Source organism: Colletes gigas, unplaced genomic scaffold (assembly GCF_013123115.1).
Source record: "Colletes gigas isolate AHSC1104 unplaced genomic scaffold, ASM1312311v1 Colletes_gigas_Sc00035, whole genome shotgun sequence".
In the NCBI taxonomy this organism is placed as follows: Eukaryota; Metazoa; Arthropoda; class Insecta; order Hymenoptera; family Colletidae; genus Colletes; species Colletes gigas.
Window position 1 is genome coordinate 1,811,223 of NW_025106664.1, and position 19,226 is coordinate 1,830,448.

Genomic DNA, 19,226 nt, shown 5'->3' on the forward strand with positions numbered 1-19,226 from the left:
CTAATTGTCTAACGCGATCAATTGCTCTCAAGTATGTTATACTTATAAAGTGTAAGGTACAGTTTACTCGAGGACGACTGTACTAACAAGGAACATCCGTTCAGTGACCCCCTCGGAATATTGATACAATTTAACAAGTTCGTGGAGCGGTTTAAAATAAATAATAACTTAATTATTTATGGAAAGCAACATCGGCGAAAGAATTAGTAAATTTGATTTATTTTGGGATTGGAATACGGGGGGAAGTGAGAGATACTTTGCGGATGTTCGTAAATAACGAAGTATCTTTCAGAAATAGTAGTAAGCCAGCTAGAAATAAAATTGTATAAATTGTATTAAATACTGCACGGAATATGAACGTGAAATTATATCGAGCAAGGATATATCTAACAATAAAAGAGACATGTGTAATTAATCTAATGTGATTTTGTAATCATTATATGATCTATATCAATTATATGATCTATATCAATTATATGTTATCCATACTAGATAAGTGACAAGCAAGTCAAAGATACGCATTGAAGTAGTTAAATAGTATAATAAATCTTTAGTTTGCTAAACCACATTGATTCTACTTTGAGAGAACGCAAATAAAATTAAGAAACATCGTCTACACTATCGTAAATCAGGTAAACACTTTTAATTATTTTCTCCTTTTAATTTCGTAATATTATAACGTCTAATATCTTAGTATCATTAATAATTCGGGTAACTATTTACAAATATCAATTATTTATCCGTTTATAAATATACAGTGCCATCTTTACATTATTTAATATTAATAAAATATTGACTTTGTGTATTCAATGATACTTATATCATTATCTCTTCTCTTTATAATACTACTTAACTTTAACTTATATTAGTCTTACGGTTAAGTGTCCTAATATTGAAAATATTCATTACAAAATGTGGTATTAATAACAATAAATGTAATATGCAGCCGTATATAATACGCATGATCTTCTGTAGATTTCATATCGCATCTTTGATATCTTATAAAAGATTAAAATTTGCATTCGACATTACGCACGTAATCTAATCGTGGAATAATACCTCCACCTCTTACAACGCCCATTGATCTCTTAGAATTCCCTCCTACTGTTAAAACCACTTTTTCTTATCGTTGCTTTGCCTATCAGGTTAACAACTTAATTCTCGCCAAAAGGAAAATTCCACTAAATTTGGACCAAACTATTTACTGTAGAAATTATTCTACATCAAAGATACTCCATTCTACTACGATCTCCGACAATTTTCTGCTATATTTGTAACAAGAAGAGGATTTCAATCATTCCGAAAAAAAAAAACAAAAAAAATAAGGTATTAGCTGCATTTATTAAAATCACAATTCAAAAGTCTCCAATATTCTGGCTTTTACAAGAATCCCTCCCACCATGATTGATCTGTTGATATCGATATTTTATAAACAATTGAGCTATTTTTCTAAAATGACTACACTGTTCAAAATAATTAGAGTATCATTTTCTAAAAATACTTTTGTTATATCTCTAGTCATATCTTCCCCCTCTAATATTTAACCAAAAGACGCGATCATTCGATTGTTTTCAGCAATGCGTTATATTTATTGAAAAATCATTCAATAAATACACTGTTAATTTTAGTAACAGCATGTTTTCTTTCTATTGTGTTTCCTACTTTATAAGGAAGAAAGGGAAGGACTGAACATTTGTCAATAATTATGAACCAATTCATTGACGAATCGATCTAATACAAAAAAAAGGTGCTAGAATGTAAACGAAATTACGAGAACAAAAAGAAATCAAGATCTAATAAATGTGAGAATTTATTAAGAACAATATATCTGGTGTACGACACATTTACACATGTTAAATTAATTAAATAAATATAAAAATCACACTAACTCCTAAATGATCGTTAGCTAATCAGCCAAGCCGATAAAAGCACTTTAGATATTTTTTTCCCTTTTTGCTTTGTTTTCGTCAATTAATCCCTACGTGTAAGAGCATGCCATGACCTGATATGATTTACAACTTTGGTTAAGAAAAATATATATGTATATATGTATATATATATCTATATTAATAGATCAATGATCGTGACTTCAAGCTCTAGTTAACCTCAAATAGGGTATCAGAAAATAAAAGAGACTCGTCAATAGAAATCGTCTTACACTTCAGTCTAAAGGCATATAGATCATTATATTATAACATTCATTTCGCATCACACATATCAAACTTTAATTGTGGAAAGTATACCCTATAATTAACTGGAAATATTCGCGTGAAAATTTTCAAATCCTTTGGACCCTTTCGCAGAAACAAAAAATTTAAAATTTAGTCTCCCGTTTAACAAATTGCGTGGCATTTTAGTATTTCAGTGGAAGCTGTTCATGTACTCTCGTGTATCACATCGCTGGAAGCATAGAAGTTCACGTACAGTTAAAGAGTACACTGAAGTTTTATACATGGTAGATTAAAAAATCTTTTATTTCGATAAAATAAAAACGATGTTTCAAAACTTTCATTCAAATACACGTCCAGTTAATTGTTAGGAATCTTTTGTGAAACATTAAACACTCTCTAACAATGATTCTATATAGCTTTTCACATGGACTTGATCAAAATTTTCTTTGTACACTTTGCTTTACTTTTTCTTTTAAATGTGCCGTAAAATGTACATACTCTTTGAACTATCATGCGTTGTGAAGCAAAAAGATATTTTATCAATACACACTTGTAAGTCTTCTATAATAGTATATATTTTATATATAAAATAGGACCCATGTTAGCTCGCTTAAGAGCGATGATTCTCCTTACAAAAATAGACTGCTAAAGCTAAACAAGACTAAACGTTTAGTAAAGGAGATGTTAAATGTTGAATCTTTGAATTCGGGAGTTCCATTCCGCGTATTAATCCTAGCTATGTGAACAGAACTCTTGTTGCCGAGCGTAAAGCGTAAATTACTCTCCGATCAACAGCTGAAGATTAATGTTCTAAATGTATCAACATTTAGCATACAGTTAGTTTAAGTCTTCTTCAAAGTCGCGTAGAAAGTGCTACGAACCAGAAGACTGAGATCTATTTGTTCAATTTTTATAATCCTTTACTACAACACTTCTTTACTTAGTCTGACTAAATAAAGACCGAATAAAGGCACTTTTAGACCATTATACATGTAACTAGGTTACACATATACAAAGAATGAAATGTTACTATATAATTAACGTAAAACTTCGCAACGTTTATTTAAAAACTTTTTAAGTTCAAATACTTGGTGTGCTGGACCAGTCCTCAAACTTTTGGCCCTAACTTTGATAAACCGAAACATCAGACGACATCACATTCTTTATCCAATAACGTTTAACCATTTTTATCATTTACATTTCGTGATTAATTAATATTGCTACGCACTTGTTTTTAAACACACAGAAGTGAAAACCCAGCACATCTGTGTTATGGAACAGCACCGGTTTAACAAATGCAGTTTCTACTTATCATAATATCAGTTAGAGCTTATAAATTTGTTTTGAAACCTTTTACATATACAAAATGAACGTCGCTACGGAAATACTCCTAAGTTACATCGTGAAATGAAACAGATGCTTCAAAATGTAGCACAGCCATTCTTCTAAGACAATGAATAAAGATACCAGGATTTAGGTCATCCTCTTGTTTTAATCATTTAAAAATATGGATTTTCCATATCGCGTGTCATTGTTTTCAGTTTTGCGTCCTGCAACTCTTACGGTGCAGTCGTGTCACGATATCGATTTTAATTTACACGAACAATCTGTTCCCCGGGAAATCGATTAAAGATCTGTATACGTTACTCGTTGAAAATGACAAACGTATTTTATTTACTGTCTCGATGGAGTATAAACATTAAGGCGCGACTATGACGTAGTCGGTAATGCGAAGCATTCATAGTAAAACTGTGTACGACTTAAAATATAAAATGTACGTCGTGTAAAAATCTATATCCCCAAGCAACGCGTAAGATTTTGCGCAAGTATTAAAATTAAATAAGAAAAATCGAAACCGAAACAACTATGTACAACGTGCATATACAGATCTTAATCTAGCTTGTCAGAGACCAACGGGAACCTGATTATTCGTAATTGTCTTCCGAAATCGCATACTACGCTATCCCTTAACGCTAACATTTGTTTTACGAAAATACAACTATCCTTGTGACCCAACCTCACTTCGCGTACAGGCTCCCCCGTCCTTACGTCCCAAACTACTAGTGACCCCTGCAATTTGACAATTTACAAACATTCATTTAATAACGCGATAGCGTTTAGAACTAGTAATTTGTCTATATCTCGAAGGCCCAAAATTCTAAAGCACAGTTTCGTTAAAAACTCAATTATATTCTCAGTTAAAGAATCAAATGGCACCTCCTCTTTCAACATCTACACTCGTTTAAGAAAATGGAGTAATACGAACGAAATTTGACAAGTATATACTATGGCACAAAACGACTTCAATGACTTTGAAGTACAGCAGTCCAAAATGATCAACAGATAATACGCAAAATATCAAATTTCAACTTGAACAAAAAGAAAGCTATTGACATACCTGATTGCTAGTGATGAGTAAATGATGCGTTAACATGACTAATTGTAAACTGTATGCTGATCTGTGTGCTGGAAGAGCATGTAGTAAGTGTCCCTGAAACCGTTCCCACACACACAACCTTTCGTCAGTTCCGATACTTATCACATACGACACGGAACATGTAATAGCTGCCACCGCACCATCGTGAGCCTGTATACTGTACATACACGTTCCTGCGACCAGAGAAAACCAGAATAGGTAAGTTTGTTTATATGTTTAAACCATCCACGATGTAACTGGATACGTACCGGTTAGAAGATCCCAAACGCATAACAGTCCATCTTGAGATCCACTACCGGACGTCATGGGACTCATCCTGTCAATAAACAGACAAGATATGGGCCCATTATGTCCGTGAAGGGTATATAATGGCAATTGATCCTCTAATCTGTAACAGTAGAACGAGTGAAACTGGATTAACTAACGAATGCTTAAAAGAAACCATAAGCTAAATATGCATACCTATATACTTTGAGAGTATGGTCCTGACTACCAGTTAAAACACGACCACCCTCGCTATCAAGCACAGTTATTGCTTGTTGGTGTGCTCTATGAGAACTAATTTTCATGCAACGAAGGTCTTCTTCAGATTGCATGATGTTATTTATATCCATAGGTGAGCCAGCACTTCCCGTTCTAACGTGAGCTAAAAAAAGAAGATAGTGTAAAGAAGAGCAGGTCAGATTATTAACGTAAGACGTTTATAAACAATCTTACTTCTTCTATATGAGGTAAAACCCCAATCAATTTGTTGACCTTCGCTATAACTCTCTAACTGCAGAAAGTCAACAGATCCGCTTAACTTAGCTGCTATGACTCTACTGCCGACGAATTTAATGGCGGATATTCCGATCCCCGATCCATCATCGAATAAACACTGAAATATTCAATTTATTATTTTCCATTTGTTTTTCGGAATAACGACGTTCCTCGATGTTCGTACGTGTTCCTACCTTGAATCTACCTGTAGTACCTTCCCAAAATTCTAAACTTCCGTTAGCGCATCCTACTACTATAAGGTTTTCTTGGTAATCCATGCACCAGATAGGAGATATCATCTGTGAAAATTGCACAGTTCTGTCTCCATTCAACGAAGATATACTATCCAGAAAACCAGACGAATTTAGTCTTCCATTAGGTACGCATAACTGTTCTAAACTTTCGGATTTCTGTAACTTGTCTATAGATTTGTTATGTTCTTCGATCAGGTATTTGTACTGATCACCAAAATCGAATCCTGGTTCATAATTTTGTTGTATCTGAGAGTGTTTCATGGACGAAAATTTAATATTAATTGTCGATTTCAGGTCAGGAATATCGTAAGCGTTATCTAAACTTCTTCGTAAATGTTTTCGTTTTTCCGTGCTAAATTCGTTCGTCTGATAATCATAATCTAACGTATTTCCCATCGAATGTCTCTTAGTATTATTATTTTGTCCTCTTTGCATATTGCACAATCCAGGAGATGATTTTCTACAGTGGACAGCCGAGTACAAACCAAACGAATTGGTGTTCTCCATTTCACCTCTTGAAGGTGGCGAACCACTTTCGTAATCTGACATTAATTCGTCCACATCTGGTGTTGTTTGGCTTAAGTTTTTCTGCGGACTGCTAAAAAACTGTTTTCTATCTATGTGAGCTAGCTGCTCGCCGGACGTTACGTCCCATACTCTGATATGTCCAGCTAAACACGTACTAGCAATGGTGTTGCTATCCGTAGCAATGCACTCCACTTCTTGCGTGTGTCCTTCAAGGACTAGCGGCAATGCTTCCAGAACTAAATGTGTCGTCGAATCGTGAGCTTTTTCTGGTTGATACCAGCTAGCTCGCCATTCGGCGTAGTTTCTCGAACAAATACAACGATAAAGAACAACCATCGTATAAGCAACAACAATGACACTGATGAGACAAAGTACTGCCGCCAAAAATATTTCCATCGGACTCGACGGAATGAAAGGAGCGTCTGCGTTAAAACCACGACCTTCGGACCTAGTTGGTAGCTCCATATCTGCGGTTATTAAAATAATTACGTAATTTGAAATTCAAACGTTGGAAAAACGCAGTTTCCACAGGCTAACATACCTGAAAAGTCTAAGGGATCGAGAGCTGCGGTAGCAAGACTGTGCCACTGAAAATGTTGTACATCGTTGGGATTGCTAATTTGTTTGACCAACTGTGGACTTACAGCATGAGAAAATTTCATTGTGGGCAATATAGTTATACGTCCGCCAGCAGCCGAAATATTGTACATAGAAAGAATCGAGGACCAATGATAAAGCGATAATCGGTTCCAAGAGGGAAAGTCCACAGGTTTTAATTTATTTAATTCCTCGGTAACATTATTGCTTAAATCGTCCTAATGCGTAAGGAAATGCGGTAGATTAAACTTAATATTTTAAAAGTTGTATAAAACTAACATTCAAGTAAAGTAACAAAATATGTTTCCATTTAATCACCTGTCTGTTCAAATGATCCGGAGCAATGGTAGCGGATAGTATCGACAGTGGTTTCATTGTATTTAATTCTACATAATTGTTCATGGTTTGGGGTCTGTCTAAAGTATACCCATCGATATCATTTTCCGATTTCAACGTTTCACTCAAATGTATCACGTGTTCAACGATGCCAGAATTATAAATAATCATGCTGATCCACACAACCATCCATACCATAAACGCACGCTGAAATATTCGCGTTCGCGCCCAAAAGTGAACTAGACGTAAACGTTTTGGAATTTTACCCAATGTATGCGTATTTTGTGTGTTCGGAGCTATAACAGTCGTCGGACCGTTGGACAAGCCATTTAACCTTGGATGGGACTTTGATCTAAAGATATTCGGCTTTCTACTTGTTATAGTTGTTGTAAATTGTTGCTTTCGCGTGGTTGGAACGTTCGGAAAATGGAATTTAGACGATTCGTTGGATAATTCCGTACGTTTGATATCGATAGCGAGAATTGTCGAGAAAAAGACCATTTGGAGAAAGAAGTCATTGACTAATCCAACAATGGCAAAAATACAAAACTCTTGAATGGCTGGTACAAAGGTGAACAATCCAATTGTCAAGATTGTTACTTCTGTAAGTAGGTTTTTAGTAATGGACCAACCTTCTTTGGACAAAGCTTGAGCGACGCGTATTTTCACATCCAAATGCGCTGGAGTGCTGACTACACTTTTAGTCAATACCAAAACATTTTCCAACCCTACAATAACTACCAAATATGGGAACACTTCTTTTCCGCTTAAGCTTAAAGTTAAACCAAAGAAAAAGCATACACCCACTGTCATAGACAATGAACTTATCACTGTAATAGTTGCACCAAATGCTATACCAATCTTTGACTTCACTACTTCTATCTTCCTCACGGAGAAATAAACATAGAAGAACAAGGCATTAAATGTCATCATTAGTGGAAAGAAGTCACTATAATTAAATTCACCAGGATAAAAGATATGTAATGTTTCATCCATGGGTACATGTGTAGCATTATCACCTTCTGTTTGATGAAGGTGGTAATAACTTTTTAATCTATGTTGTAACCCTTTTATAAATCTAAAATGAATAAACATTTGTTTAGATTATAAAAATAATGATAATTGCAATAGTGCCCACATAAGTGACCGCATGTTTGCTCGCTTAAGTGCCCGCGGTTATTCCCACCAATTCTTAGAAGCCAAGCGGCTTCGAATATCAAGCGTATCTCACTCGCACTTATCCTCTTTCCTTATCTCCATTGAATTCTGAGAAGTAACCATGCCCACATAAATAACCGCAGCCGCTCCCGAGCGTGGTCACTTAAGTGGGCACTACTGTATAAATGATCATTCGGATATTTTTTAATTAATTACTCACTCTGAATCATAGTCCTTTAAATAAATAGTTACAGCATATTGTAAAATTCTCTGTCGAAGACGAATTGGATACCTTTTTATTCCAGTTTCTTTAAGGTTCATTCCAAACATTATTTCGGCCAAACTAATTTTACCCTTTTGCAGATTCTATAATACACAATTATATGATTGTAGCAATCCATTCTACTAAAAATAGTATAATTATAAATAATTTACTATTACTATTTTTATAGTATAATTATAAATAATTAACTATTTTTAGATTGCACACAGAGTATTATCTTTTTAATGTTCCTACCTGATAAGAATAAATTGTATTTATAAGATTTGTATCTTGTGCGTATAATTCAATACTTCGCTGCCACAAGTTAGCCGGTGAAAGAACAAGACAATTGTATTCTGGTAAAACTTCTGGTTTTTTACCATTTCTTTTCTTAACAGCTTCAATGTGTAAACACACTTGATCGAGGGTTTTCAACCTACAATGCATAATAAATATAAAAAGTGAATTGATTTCAGTTTTCATCAGATCCATGACTCTTACGTTCCTGGATGCTGATAATTTTGTATAATCTCTAAAAGATTAAAAATTTCATAAAGTGGACCCCGAAAAGCATCCATTAACGTTAACTCTTCCATCCATGGAATAACTCCAGCTCTTAATACCACTTGTTGCACATAAAACACAGAGTTTTCTGTATTGTTTTCAGGTACAACAGTATGATTGATTATAGTTCGTGGTGCGTTGCCAGGCATAGGCAAATTGACCAAAGGATAACTAAACGAGAAAATAGTAGTTCGTTCATTATTTACTCTATATAGAATGAACTACAATACTTTCATATAACTCAAATAAAATACTACTAACCAACATAATAATATAATCGAGATTGCCAATGAAATAACAGCAATAGGATGGGAGGAGCAAAACAGGCCGTGGCCATAATAGAGCCCAGCCACCCTATCCGGTAAACTACGAAACATTTCACCTTAAGGCTGCCTTACCAACATGTCTCATAGTATATAGTATACACATTGCTCGTAATTGACCTATGAACATTGATCAAAACTCCATAAAGTAGCACTGCACTCTTCTGTGGAAATGGCATAGTACAAACCAACACATCATATAAAGTTATAGGAGCAGAATAGCAATTAAACATATCGCGAATTGAGTTCAATCAACCAGAATAGACACTACTATGCATACAAAATTGACCTTCATGTCGTACGACATAAGATTCCAAATTTGAAAGAACAAGAACCAGATTACAAAATTTAAAAGAAAACGACCATGTCTTTTTCTCAAGTTATCGATGTCCTTACGCAACTGACACATCATTCAGCTCTTATTTTCACTAGAACGTGAAACAGTCAATGATGTGTATCACGCAACGGTGCAACGTAATAACTGTGTTTCCATGGCGTAAATTAATGACGCAACAACGACAATAAAAGGAATGACGATAGCGCGATCGGATTCGACAATTTATTACAATATAAATACTTGATAGTAAACCACGTATACATGCACCACTAACTATATCGTTCCTCGGTCAACTTGGTCTCGCTTTACATCGTGGATCACAAAGCACAGCAACAATCGACGATTCCTTTCAGGTTGACATACCCACTGTTAAATAGACATCGTCACGATTTATCGTAGCACCATATCCCGGGTAATCCTCCGACGGCTTTGGAACACAAAAGGTCTAGTCGATCTCAGGATATTCTCTTCGGCACGCGCGTTTTTCACACTATCGCGAAACGCGGTACACTAGAAAACGTGGTCGCAAGTCGGAGAACAGTTCGCAAGATTTCGAGGTTAGACTCGACCTTTCGTCGCGCACATTCAAACGTAGATAACACTCGAATTGATTTAACGACGACACAAGCGTGAAACACACGGATCACTCACACGTGTTCCCGGTCGCACACGTCATTCCGCGAGCAAACGATCAACGCACAGGCGAATTTGAAGACGATGACGATAGCAAGGACGGCGAAGACGACGGTGGTCGGGAAACGACTTCCAATGCGCGCGAGCTACCGAACGCCCAACGTAAATTCCCCGAGTGCACTGGCCGGTTTCAATTTAACTCGCGCGACACTACGCGCGGTGGTAATTTATTTTTAAACGGTCCGGCCGAGCCTCCGACTCGCGACCAATCGTCAGGTGCATTAATGTGATGCAGTCCGCAACCCTCCCTTCCACGTTTTCCACGCACGTGCTGAAATATTTTTCTAAACCTACTTTCCGCGAAACTCAGCTGGGGTTCGCGGTTAAACGACGTGCGCCGTTCGCTTTCGCGCAAATGATCGAACGAGAGTTTCGCTCGTCGTCGACGATCGTTCGCGCACGAATGAAAAACGTCTCGATTAAACTGTTGTCCGTTCTTTCGTACGCGATAGAAACTCCGATCTCTTACTAAGTTCGTCCGTCCGTTATCTGTTATCGTTACCGAATTAGTATTTGTTATCAAACGGTATTAATTTATGCGTGTATTGCTAAAAAACGCACGTACAAACGCCGCGACGGGTACCTTTTCCCAAACGATCTCCGTGAAAATGTCCATCGAACGCGCCATTCCCATGAAACGTAAACAAGACGTTTCGGAACGCGACAAGTCAATACGATGCCCTGAATTTTAATAATTTAGTTATTTTGAAGGAGAATGCGTTTGGTAATTTATTGGTAAATATAATTTATTCATAAGCAGTAAATGAACAAATAGATTAGGTTTTTCTTTCACCATGGCAGGATCGAGGTCCAAAGTAATTACGTTCGTTGCATCTTCAATGTCCTAAACTTCAAACATAAAAAAAAGTAGCCACTCTTCTTTTTGTCTCTATACACTAATTATGCAATATGTAAAACAATTTGCATCTCATTTTAACGTCGAAATCTTTATAGCAGAAATCTGTATTTCTATTCATTTCCTATCTCTGTGTTCCGTACTACAAACGGACGATGAAAAGAAACGGGAAGGGAGTAAATTAGTTAATTAACGCGGGAGAAGTTATTGTCGTAGGTGCTGCGACACAGAATGGCTGAATCACACGGAATTTGTTCGTTTAATTTAATAATCTTAAGTATCGACAGGGGCGATTGAGGCTTGTTTTATAAAATTGCAACAGGGATTTTTAAATAACAAACGTAAAGAAATAATTATAGAGCCACAAAAGAATGGTATTAATAATTCATGTACATTAAGATGACCATTATCGTGTACAAGTCGATAAAAGATAACGAAAACGAAGACAAAATGCGAAAATTATTTTCGCGTGAATTGTACGATAACGTTAATCACTCGAGAACATCTAACATTTAACATAATTGTAACTATACAATTATTATAACCGGAAAATATCGTCGCGAACTTGGTTCGTAAAACTGTACATAATGACCACTCGACCCTGTTTACAATAAACAAATCAATGCCCAAGCAAATTGTTGCAAATTGTTATAATAGCCGTTGAAACTGCAGGTTTTTATACCAAACGAATTACAAACAGCAGTAATAAATATTTTATGGCAATTCTTCCTTGAAAGTTTTCAAAGCCATCTTCAATTTCTTAAACAGAGCCCTATAATTTTTTTCCGTTTATCTTTTACCAGATACAGAGACGATTTCGACGAACATCGTCGAAGATTTTTTTTCTAACCTACATACTATAATCAGCTTGTTTTTGTTGCCCATTTGACCCCTCTAAACCAAATTATACGAGATGAACAAATTTCGAGTCGGTTCACTCATTCGGGAAATGATTAGAATTTACGTGGCTGATTCCTGCGTAGCGATGAGTTTTTCAAAACACAATGGCGAAACAATTTTTTTATTTACAATGTATTTTTGAAAGACTAGTTTCTTTTTTTTCTTTGTTCTGCCTCGAGTTCCCTTGTCTGCGATTAAATTCGTCCCAGATTGATACGAATGAAGTTGATCGTTGTCACAGTTTTTCATTTTCCAGAAGTTTTTCTATCCCGGTCGCGTGCTGTCGTTTGATATTTCCTGCTGTTGACTAGAAACCGTGACCTTACGTAGAATTACCATGTTCGAGTCGAATCGGTCGCGAGCCAAACGATTCAGGCTTGAAACGCTCCACGCTTCGCGGATGAGTTTCTATGGACGACTTTTCGGTACCAAGACACGTAATCGAGGTCTAACTTTGCGAACATTCAGTTATTTTTGCAAACACGCCCACTCAGACGTTTCTAATTTTTTCAACTCGGTTTTCCTCGTGCCTCGTACAGCCTCGAGTACGCTAAGGCTATTTCTGATCTTCTCTCGACTCTAGGCTCTTCAGAGTTCTAATTTCTCAAACTCGACAGATTTCTAATTCCCTTCTCGTCTATTTTGCGAAAGATTTACAGCTTTCTACATCTCTGGATCATTCAGAGTCTTCTTCTCGTTCTTAGACGGAAGTTTCACGTTTTGATTTTCTCTACGCTTAAGTTAATCCACGAACGAGACTTTTATAAGATGGATGATCGGTGCACGTGGACATGGCTGCAAGAACGGACTAATCTGTTTCCCATCCTATGAAGAAGTGGAAAATTTCTAATTGCGAGTGATTTCATGGGAGTCTGCGTAAGTATAAGGGTTATCTGCCATCTCGCGACCGTCAGATACGATTTTCGTATGTCACGCGTGAACTTCATGCCCCGAATATCCCAGTTTGTGCACTATTTTTTACCCTATGTACACAGGCTTGTGCCGTTCAACAATTTTTTCTTGTAGAAAACAAGGTTTCTATCTGGATGCTGGAATATTTCATATTAAAAACTTGAGTTGGGTTCTAAAGCAGTCCTTATTCGTTAAACCTCGCTGTTTCACTCTGCTTGGTACGCTTCCTTTATATTTTATTTTACGAATAAAGTCGTTAATCGTCGGGCAGCTAGATATAACACGTGTATTTTAGTGATTCAATTGCATCATCGTCGATAAAATTAGTAATACAACCGAAGCGATTGGAGAATGTCTGCAACGACATTGATCGGTTCAACATAGTTATAAAATATTGTAATTAATTCCAAAAAGGATCCGAACAGGTTTTCGTAAAAGTTTGGTTTCGTAATTTTAGCTTCTGCTTGAGCAACGAATTTAAATGTTTAGAAAAGGGTACAAAATTCGACGGATTCTACGCTCGAGTCTGTAAAATTATTCGCATACATATCTCGCATGTACATATTTTATTCATAATATGCAATGAACGAACCGGGAGAAACCCTCTTCTGTAAGAATGGTTCTATTTAGGAGCATTCTTATGCAACTGGTCACATATTATAATTTCCTACGAAACACTCGAAAATTCATCCATAAAACGAAACCGTATTTCGTTGGTATCATAATGCGTCCCTTGTTTAAATATACGATGTTTCACGAGCAAGAAAAATTTGCATTGTTTTGCAAAGGTTGATATTTCCCCATCAACCATATTATGAAGAATGATACTTTTATTTTACTCTATTTCCTCGTAATGTTTTACGATTTTTTAAAATATCAGATTCGTGAACGTTCCTTGTCAGCTCCTTGATACTAAAATTAAAAGTACAGAGTATTAATGAAGCTAATAAAATGATAACAGTTAATAAGAAGCAGGAAGCTAAGAGCAATATGTTCGCATCAGCAGTTTATCGCATTGACCTTAAATTTCAGTTTTTATTTATTTATTCTCCATTTCCTGTAATGTGTACATGTGCCACTGCTTGCGATTTTGTAGGTTGCTTTACAGGTTTCTATAGTCGCTAATTACTCGAGACATCGATAAGCTTTCTTTTGATCAATATTATTTCAAAGAGATCCTTCGAATGCTGTAAAAATGGCAGTCGATACCTCCCTTCGATTGGTTTTTATTCGAATCTTTTCGATGCACATGGCATAAATATTTACTTCATCGAATGCAATTAATTATACAAACTCCAAGGATCTGGTAAATCGGTACTTGTTTTTCGTTTTGTTTGGTTCTTTATCTTCCCCAATTACCATAGTCGGTTGAAATGTGTTTTTCTTTTGTTATTCAACGAATTCTTCGACACATCGACGCAACATTTCGTTTTTACTGACACACTTTGCGCGCGTCATGCTCTTGAATATTTATAATTCGCCATTGTGATTCAGACGTACGGAAAGCGAGAAAACGTTCTCGCGCATTATTTATCACGGTACTTTGAATCCTCGTCGGTCTTTTTTATCCTCGCGTACATCTAAGTACGGGAATCGGTTCCAGGGAAAGATAGAGCGTAAATATTCTCGAAATTCAACGCCATCGTTCAACCCCGAACCATTTCGTTATTGATACAGTTGACTCTGATTTTATTCAAATTTATTTCGCAAGGCTGATACGTTCCATCGTCAGTAAATGTTTACAGACAAACGGAATATTAGTACACGCTTTCTAAGTACAAAGAGGCAAACTGGTGGATTAACGACGGAGCTGAGTCAACATCGAATAAATGGATGGGGAACTGATTACTATCTACGACCGTTTATGTAACACTTGTAACGAAAAAAAAACGTGTCTATTTAAGTTACTGCACTGTGTAATTATTGAATGAGTGTTGGTACGTCATTAGAGTTGTGCTGTATTTGCTCGCGACAAAGGTAGATTATCAGAAATACGATGTTTCTTCGAACAATTTCTTCGAAAATGTATGTTCGTACAGTGGCATTTAATTTGTCAACGTGTCCATTTAAACAACGTGTACCTAACACGTGAAAATACAAGATACAGGCGCAAAGTGGGCAATTTAAACGATCTAGATGGACAAATTTCTTAAGAAACATGTTCATGAACTTTTTATTATAAATAATAATTATTATTATTATTATGGTGATGATGACGACGATGATAATAGTAAAATAATTACAATGTATGAATTTACTTAAACATCTAAATAAAAGCTTTCGGCTTAAATAACCTATCGGCATAAAAAACTGTATAATATGAATGAATACATTGTTATTTTGTCTACCAACCAAACGATTTTCATGAAGTTACACTCCAGGGCAAAAAGATAGCACACCTTATAATTTCTCCCGTTTGGTATTATAAATTGAAAAAAATGAATATTTTAATATGTTCACATTTATGAGCATGCTTATATGTATAATGTACTGAATATCATCGGCAGTATTTACTTCAACAGAATTCCAGGAATGGAAACGTAAATATTTTCGTCCGCAAGCGGAACAAAATGATAGTACAAGTAGCAAATTTGCGCTTCTTAGTTGTGTATAAGTTGCTGAATGTTTGATGATGTGTGTCCTACCGTTCTTCGTGCTTATTTGATAAAAAAAACGCAGTAAAGTTTTAAAAATGGGTTATTTTTTTGTCCCGGAGTGTAGGCATTTTATAGTAAATATGAAATAAATTTATAAGATTTGGGGCTGTTTCGATAACATTAATATTATCATTTTGTCCACCTAGATCTATGAAATTAGCCACTGCGAGGCGTACAGAAGAGGAATAGAGAGTTCATTCACGAATGGCTAATTTTGGCGCGAAAAATGGACGACGAAAAGAAAGGAAATGCATCTCGCTGGGCTTAGAACGAACAAGTGGTTGCTATACGCGCAAGTGGTTATTGAACGAAACGGTGGAGGCCCAGACGCGCCAGAGGCGAGCGTGTCTTCAACTTGTCGGCGTTTGAAGTCGGATTAACTTCGCATTGTCGGGCAGTGTCTATATCTCGTCCACCCCATTATCCCGCTGATTGACGTATCTAATTGCATCAATTGCGTAATAAATGGAAATTAGGCTGCTGTGAAATGGTTAATGCCGCGCTGGGGTCAAACGTCTACTTGAATAAGAACGTCACGGAAATGTGTATCGCGGGCTGGCCTTTCTTATTCCTCGCGCCTAACGATTTACACGCCGCGTAACGCTAACACGTATTTTCTCTAAATCGTTCGCTAAACACGAAACATCAAAGTTGACAACGCCGCCGTCATTAGCATTATTCGATGTACAACGCGGGGAGTTTGGTCGGTGCGAACTTTGTACGCCAGCCTGTAAAAACCGCGGATTCGGAGTGAATGCGCGTGACGCAGCATTTCTAAAGACTTCTGGCTGGTAAATGTAAAAATTCTCGGCCGTGTACGCGTCCTTAAGTATCCCGTTTCGGTCGTCGTAACAAAATATCTCGCAAATGACTGGTTAAAAAACGAAACTGGAACTCGCGTTCCGTGATTCTAAAGGGAGGGGAATTAAAACGACATTGTCTGAAACGTTTCCTTCCGCTACTCGCGCAGATGATTTTAATAAGTTTTGCAAAGCAATACCGCCATCGATGCAATTCTATTGGGTTGTTTGGAAAGTAGTTTCGTTTTCTTACCAACAGAGACGTTAATTGTATTTTTAACCAGCCAACTTTATTCTAAACCGTACTTCCATTACACATTTTCACAGCTGATACTTCGAAGCGTGTTTGTAAAAAATTTTGTTTGTTTCTGTACAATTGTACTTATTTGGTGTCCCGATGTTTTGCTTTTTTGTTACCAAAAAGAATACTGTTCAAGCAAGAATAAAATTGTTTAATAAAATTGCAAGAATAACTGTTTTAACAGAATGGCAGTGCCAAAACTCCTTCACAAAATTTCGTTTTGGGATCAGAAACTATTACAGTTTGGATTGGGATGTGCTACCATACCCATCATACATGCCAGATGTAGCACCATCGAATTATTACTTGTTCCAGTCTTTAAAAAATTTCTTAAACGGTAAAACATTTACTTAAAGTGGCGATGTCAAAAATCACTTGCATCAGTTTTTTATAAATAAAGATCAGAAATTTTAGTAGCATGGAATCATGGCAAAAGGTGTTGGACCAAAATGACCAGTACATAATTCACTAAAATATTTATATATTATAAGAGAATTGTTCCTTTTCACGAGGAAGAAAAACGAAATTGCTTTCCGAACAACCCAATATATCTGTAAAGTGCAAGTATTTTCGAGATCACGAACTGTTCGTTTACGAGTAAAATCGCAACGGAAAGAAAATTACGATTATAACGTACAATTTGCGTGCTTACTGAACCGTTTCGAAACAGTAAACATAGCTTGTGTCAACAGATGACATAAACTTCATTTATCTATACGTACACTGCATCGCGTTACAGCAAAACTGTTGTTGGTTCTTTCGTATTCTTTTTATAACTTTTTAACAAAGCAGTTCGATATCAAAGCTCGTAGATATAATAATCGAGCATCTATTCTATTAATATTTCGATACTCCAGTTCGGAGTAATTTTTAGAACTACAAAGCATTTTTAATAAAGCGTGTGTGGTACGCGTTAGAAATTTTCTACAGAAACCTGCGAGGATACGCTCCGTACAATGAATTTGATTATCATAGTTAATGGATGCGTTAATAACGATTACGAAAATAGTAATTGCAAATTTAAACGAGCCGAACACCGCCATCTAGATTTTTACGAATCATCGAACGTCGAATAATGTTTGCGCATTTGGTGTAATAACAAAGGTCTGTTATCAATTTTTCGGCTTATTAACGTCCAAAGTTTAATGATCGCGCGTCATGTTGATGTACCTCGCCCGCGATACCAGTTCGCCATCGTTGTAAATAACAATTTGTGCAAACTGTACCTCAGACTTTTGTATGTGGAAAAGAAGTCGATTCGAAATGAGCCGTTATCTGCGATTACTCGTAACAGCGATTTGTATAATATTACGGTTCATTGTGACCGATTGTTTTGTAATCGAGAACCTTGACCGTCGAGATCATCGGTGGGGGTTTGTTGTTATTATTCTGGATAGTTTTAAAACCTTATTCCACGCGACCGCCAGTATTACTGCTGATAACGCATCCCCGATAAGGGGGGCATCCACTGATAAGACGAACGGCTATAGATGACGGTAATTATCAAGAACTATTGAATTCTGGCAGATTTAACCAAACCTAACCTACAAGAAGACATGGAAAGATCATTTTAGTTTTGGAGAATTAATTAATAACAAATATTTCAGTCTCTACTTCAACAAAAGTACCAAGTTCTGATATCTTGCCTAGAAATATAATAGTACGAATCTAAAGAGACAGATCAAGTCACTATAAACGAGTCCTTGTTACAAATAGGTACATAATTTGAATCCTTTTCTTTTTTACCTTCTTATTGCACATGGTACATGATACAACTTATAGTGCAATAACAGATGACGCACCGTTCGAAGTGCAACGGTGGAGTGCGAGATGCACGTACCGGTTAAAGTTATTGACAAACTGGTGTCTGATAAGTTTAACATAGACATCCTCGTTTAAAATAGGATTTTTTTAAACGATGTTCGTGGGGAACTGTCTAATTCATACTGTAACCATTTTCTTGTATCTACTTTTAACGTTTCATTCGTAAATTAAAATGGTCAATCACAGGATTGGGTATTTTATGTTCTATCACGTAAGTGGTTGCACGTACGACTGGCTGTCGATACGCGGGGAATCAGTATTTATACGCGTGGTCGGAACAAACCTGTGGCTATCAGATCGTTTTTTGAACTATATTTAAAACTGTTTGGGATAGCAGCAGGAACCTTACACACAATCGTCGTTTTTGGAAAATAAATTCTATTACACGTAACTGTCACAATAAGCAATAATATTAATATAATAAATATAATATTAATAAATAATTCTGAGCGCCGTGAAAGTAGGTAACCCTTTCAACCGCGAAATAAAGTAACGAATTTATCGTCAGTAGATGGCGTATCGATGCAGAAATGAAAGTGCAGCCATAGACAAGGCGT

The 19,226-nt window shown here is 36.2% G+C and overlaps 1 protein-coding gene across 4 annotated transcripts; it reads right to left on the bottom strand.

Annotated features, from left to right (window-relative positions):
* Positions 1-754: 754 nt before the first annotated feature.
* On the bottom strand, positions 755-10,833 carry LOC122402366 (sterol regulatory element-binding protein cleavage-activating protein). Of its 4 annotated transcripts, none has more exons than XM_043405085.1 (13): positions 10,090-10,833; positions 9,328-9,509; positions 9,004-9,237; positions 8,758-8,938; positions 8,461-8,606; positions 7,065-8,160; positions 6,691-6,964; positions 5,562-6,616; positions 5,326-5,485; positions 5,071-5,254; positions 4,857-4,996; positions 4,570-4,781; positions 755-4,241 (listed from the first exon to the last, which is right to left on the bottom strand). In XM_043405085.1, the coding sequence occupies exons 2-13, from the start codon at positions 9,441-9,443 to the stop codon at positions 4,062-4,064; spliced, it is 3,978 nt and encodes a 1,325-aa protein (XP_043261020.1). In that variant the 5' UTR covers positions 9,444-9,509; positions 10,090-10,833; the 3' UTR covers positions 755-4,061. The 4 variants fall into 4 exon arrangements, with proteins under 4 accessions (XP_043261020.1, XP_043261019.1, XP_043261017.1 ...); XM_043405084.1 differs by having other exon boundaries at positions 9,328-9,553; XM_043405082.1 differs by having other exon boundaries at positions 10,001-10,833.
* Positions 10,834-19,226: the final 8,393 nt, after the last annotated feature.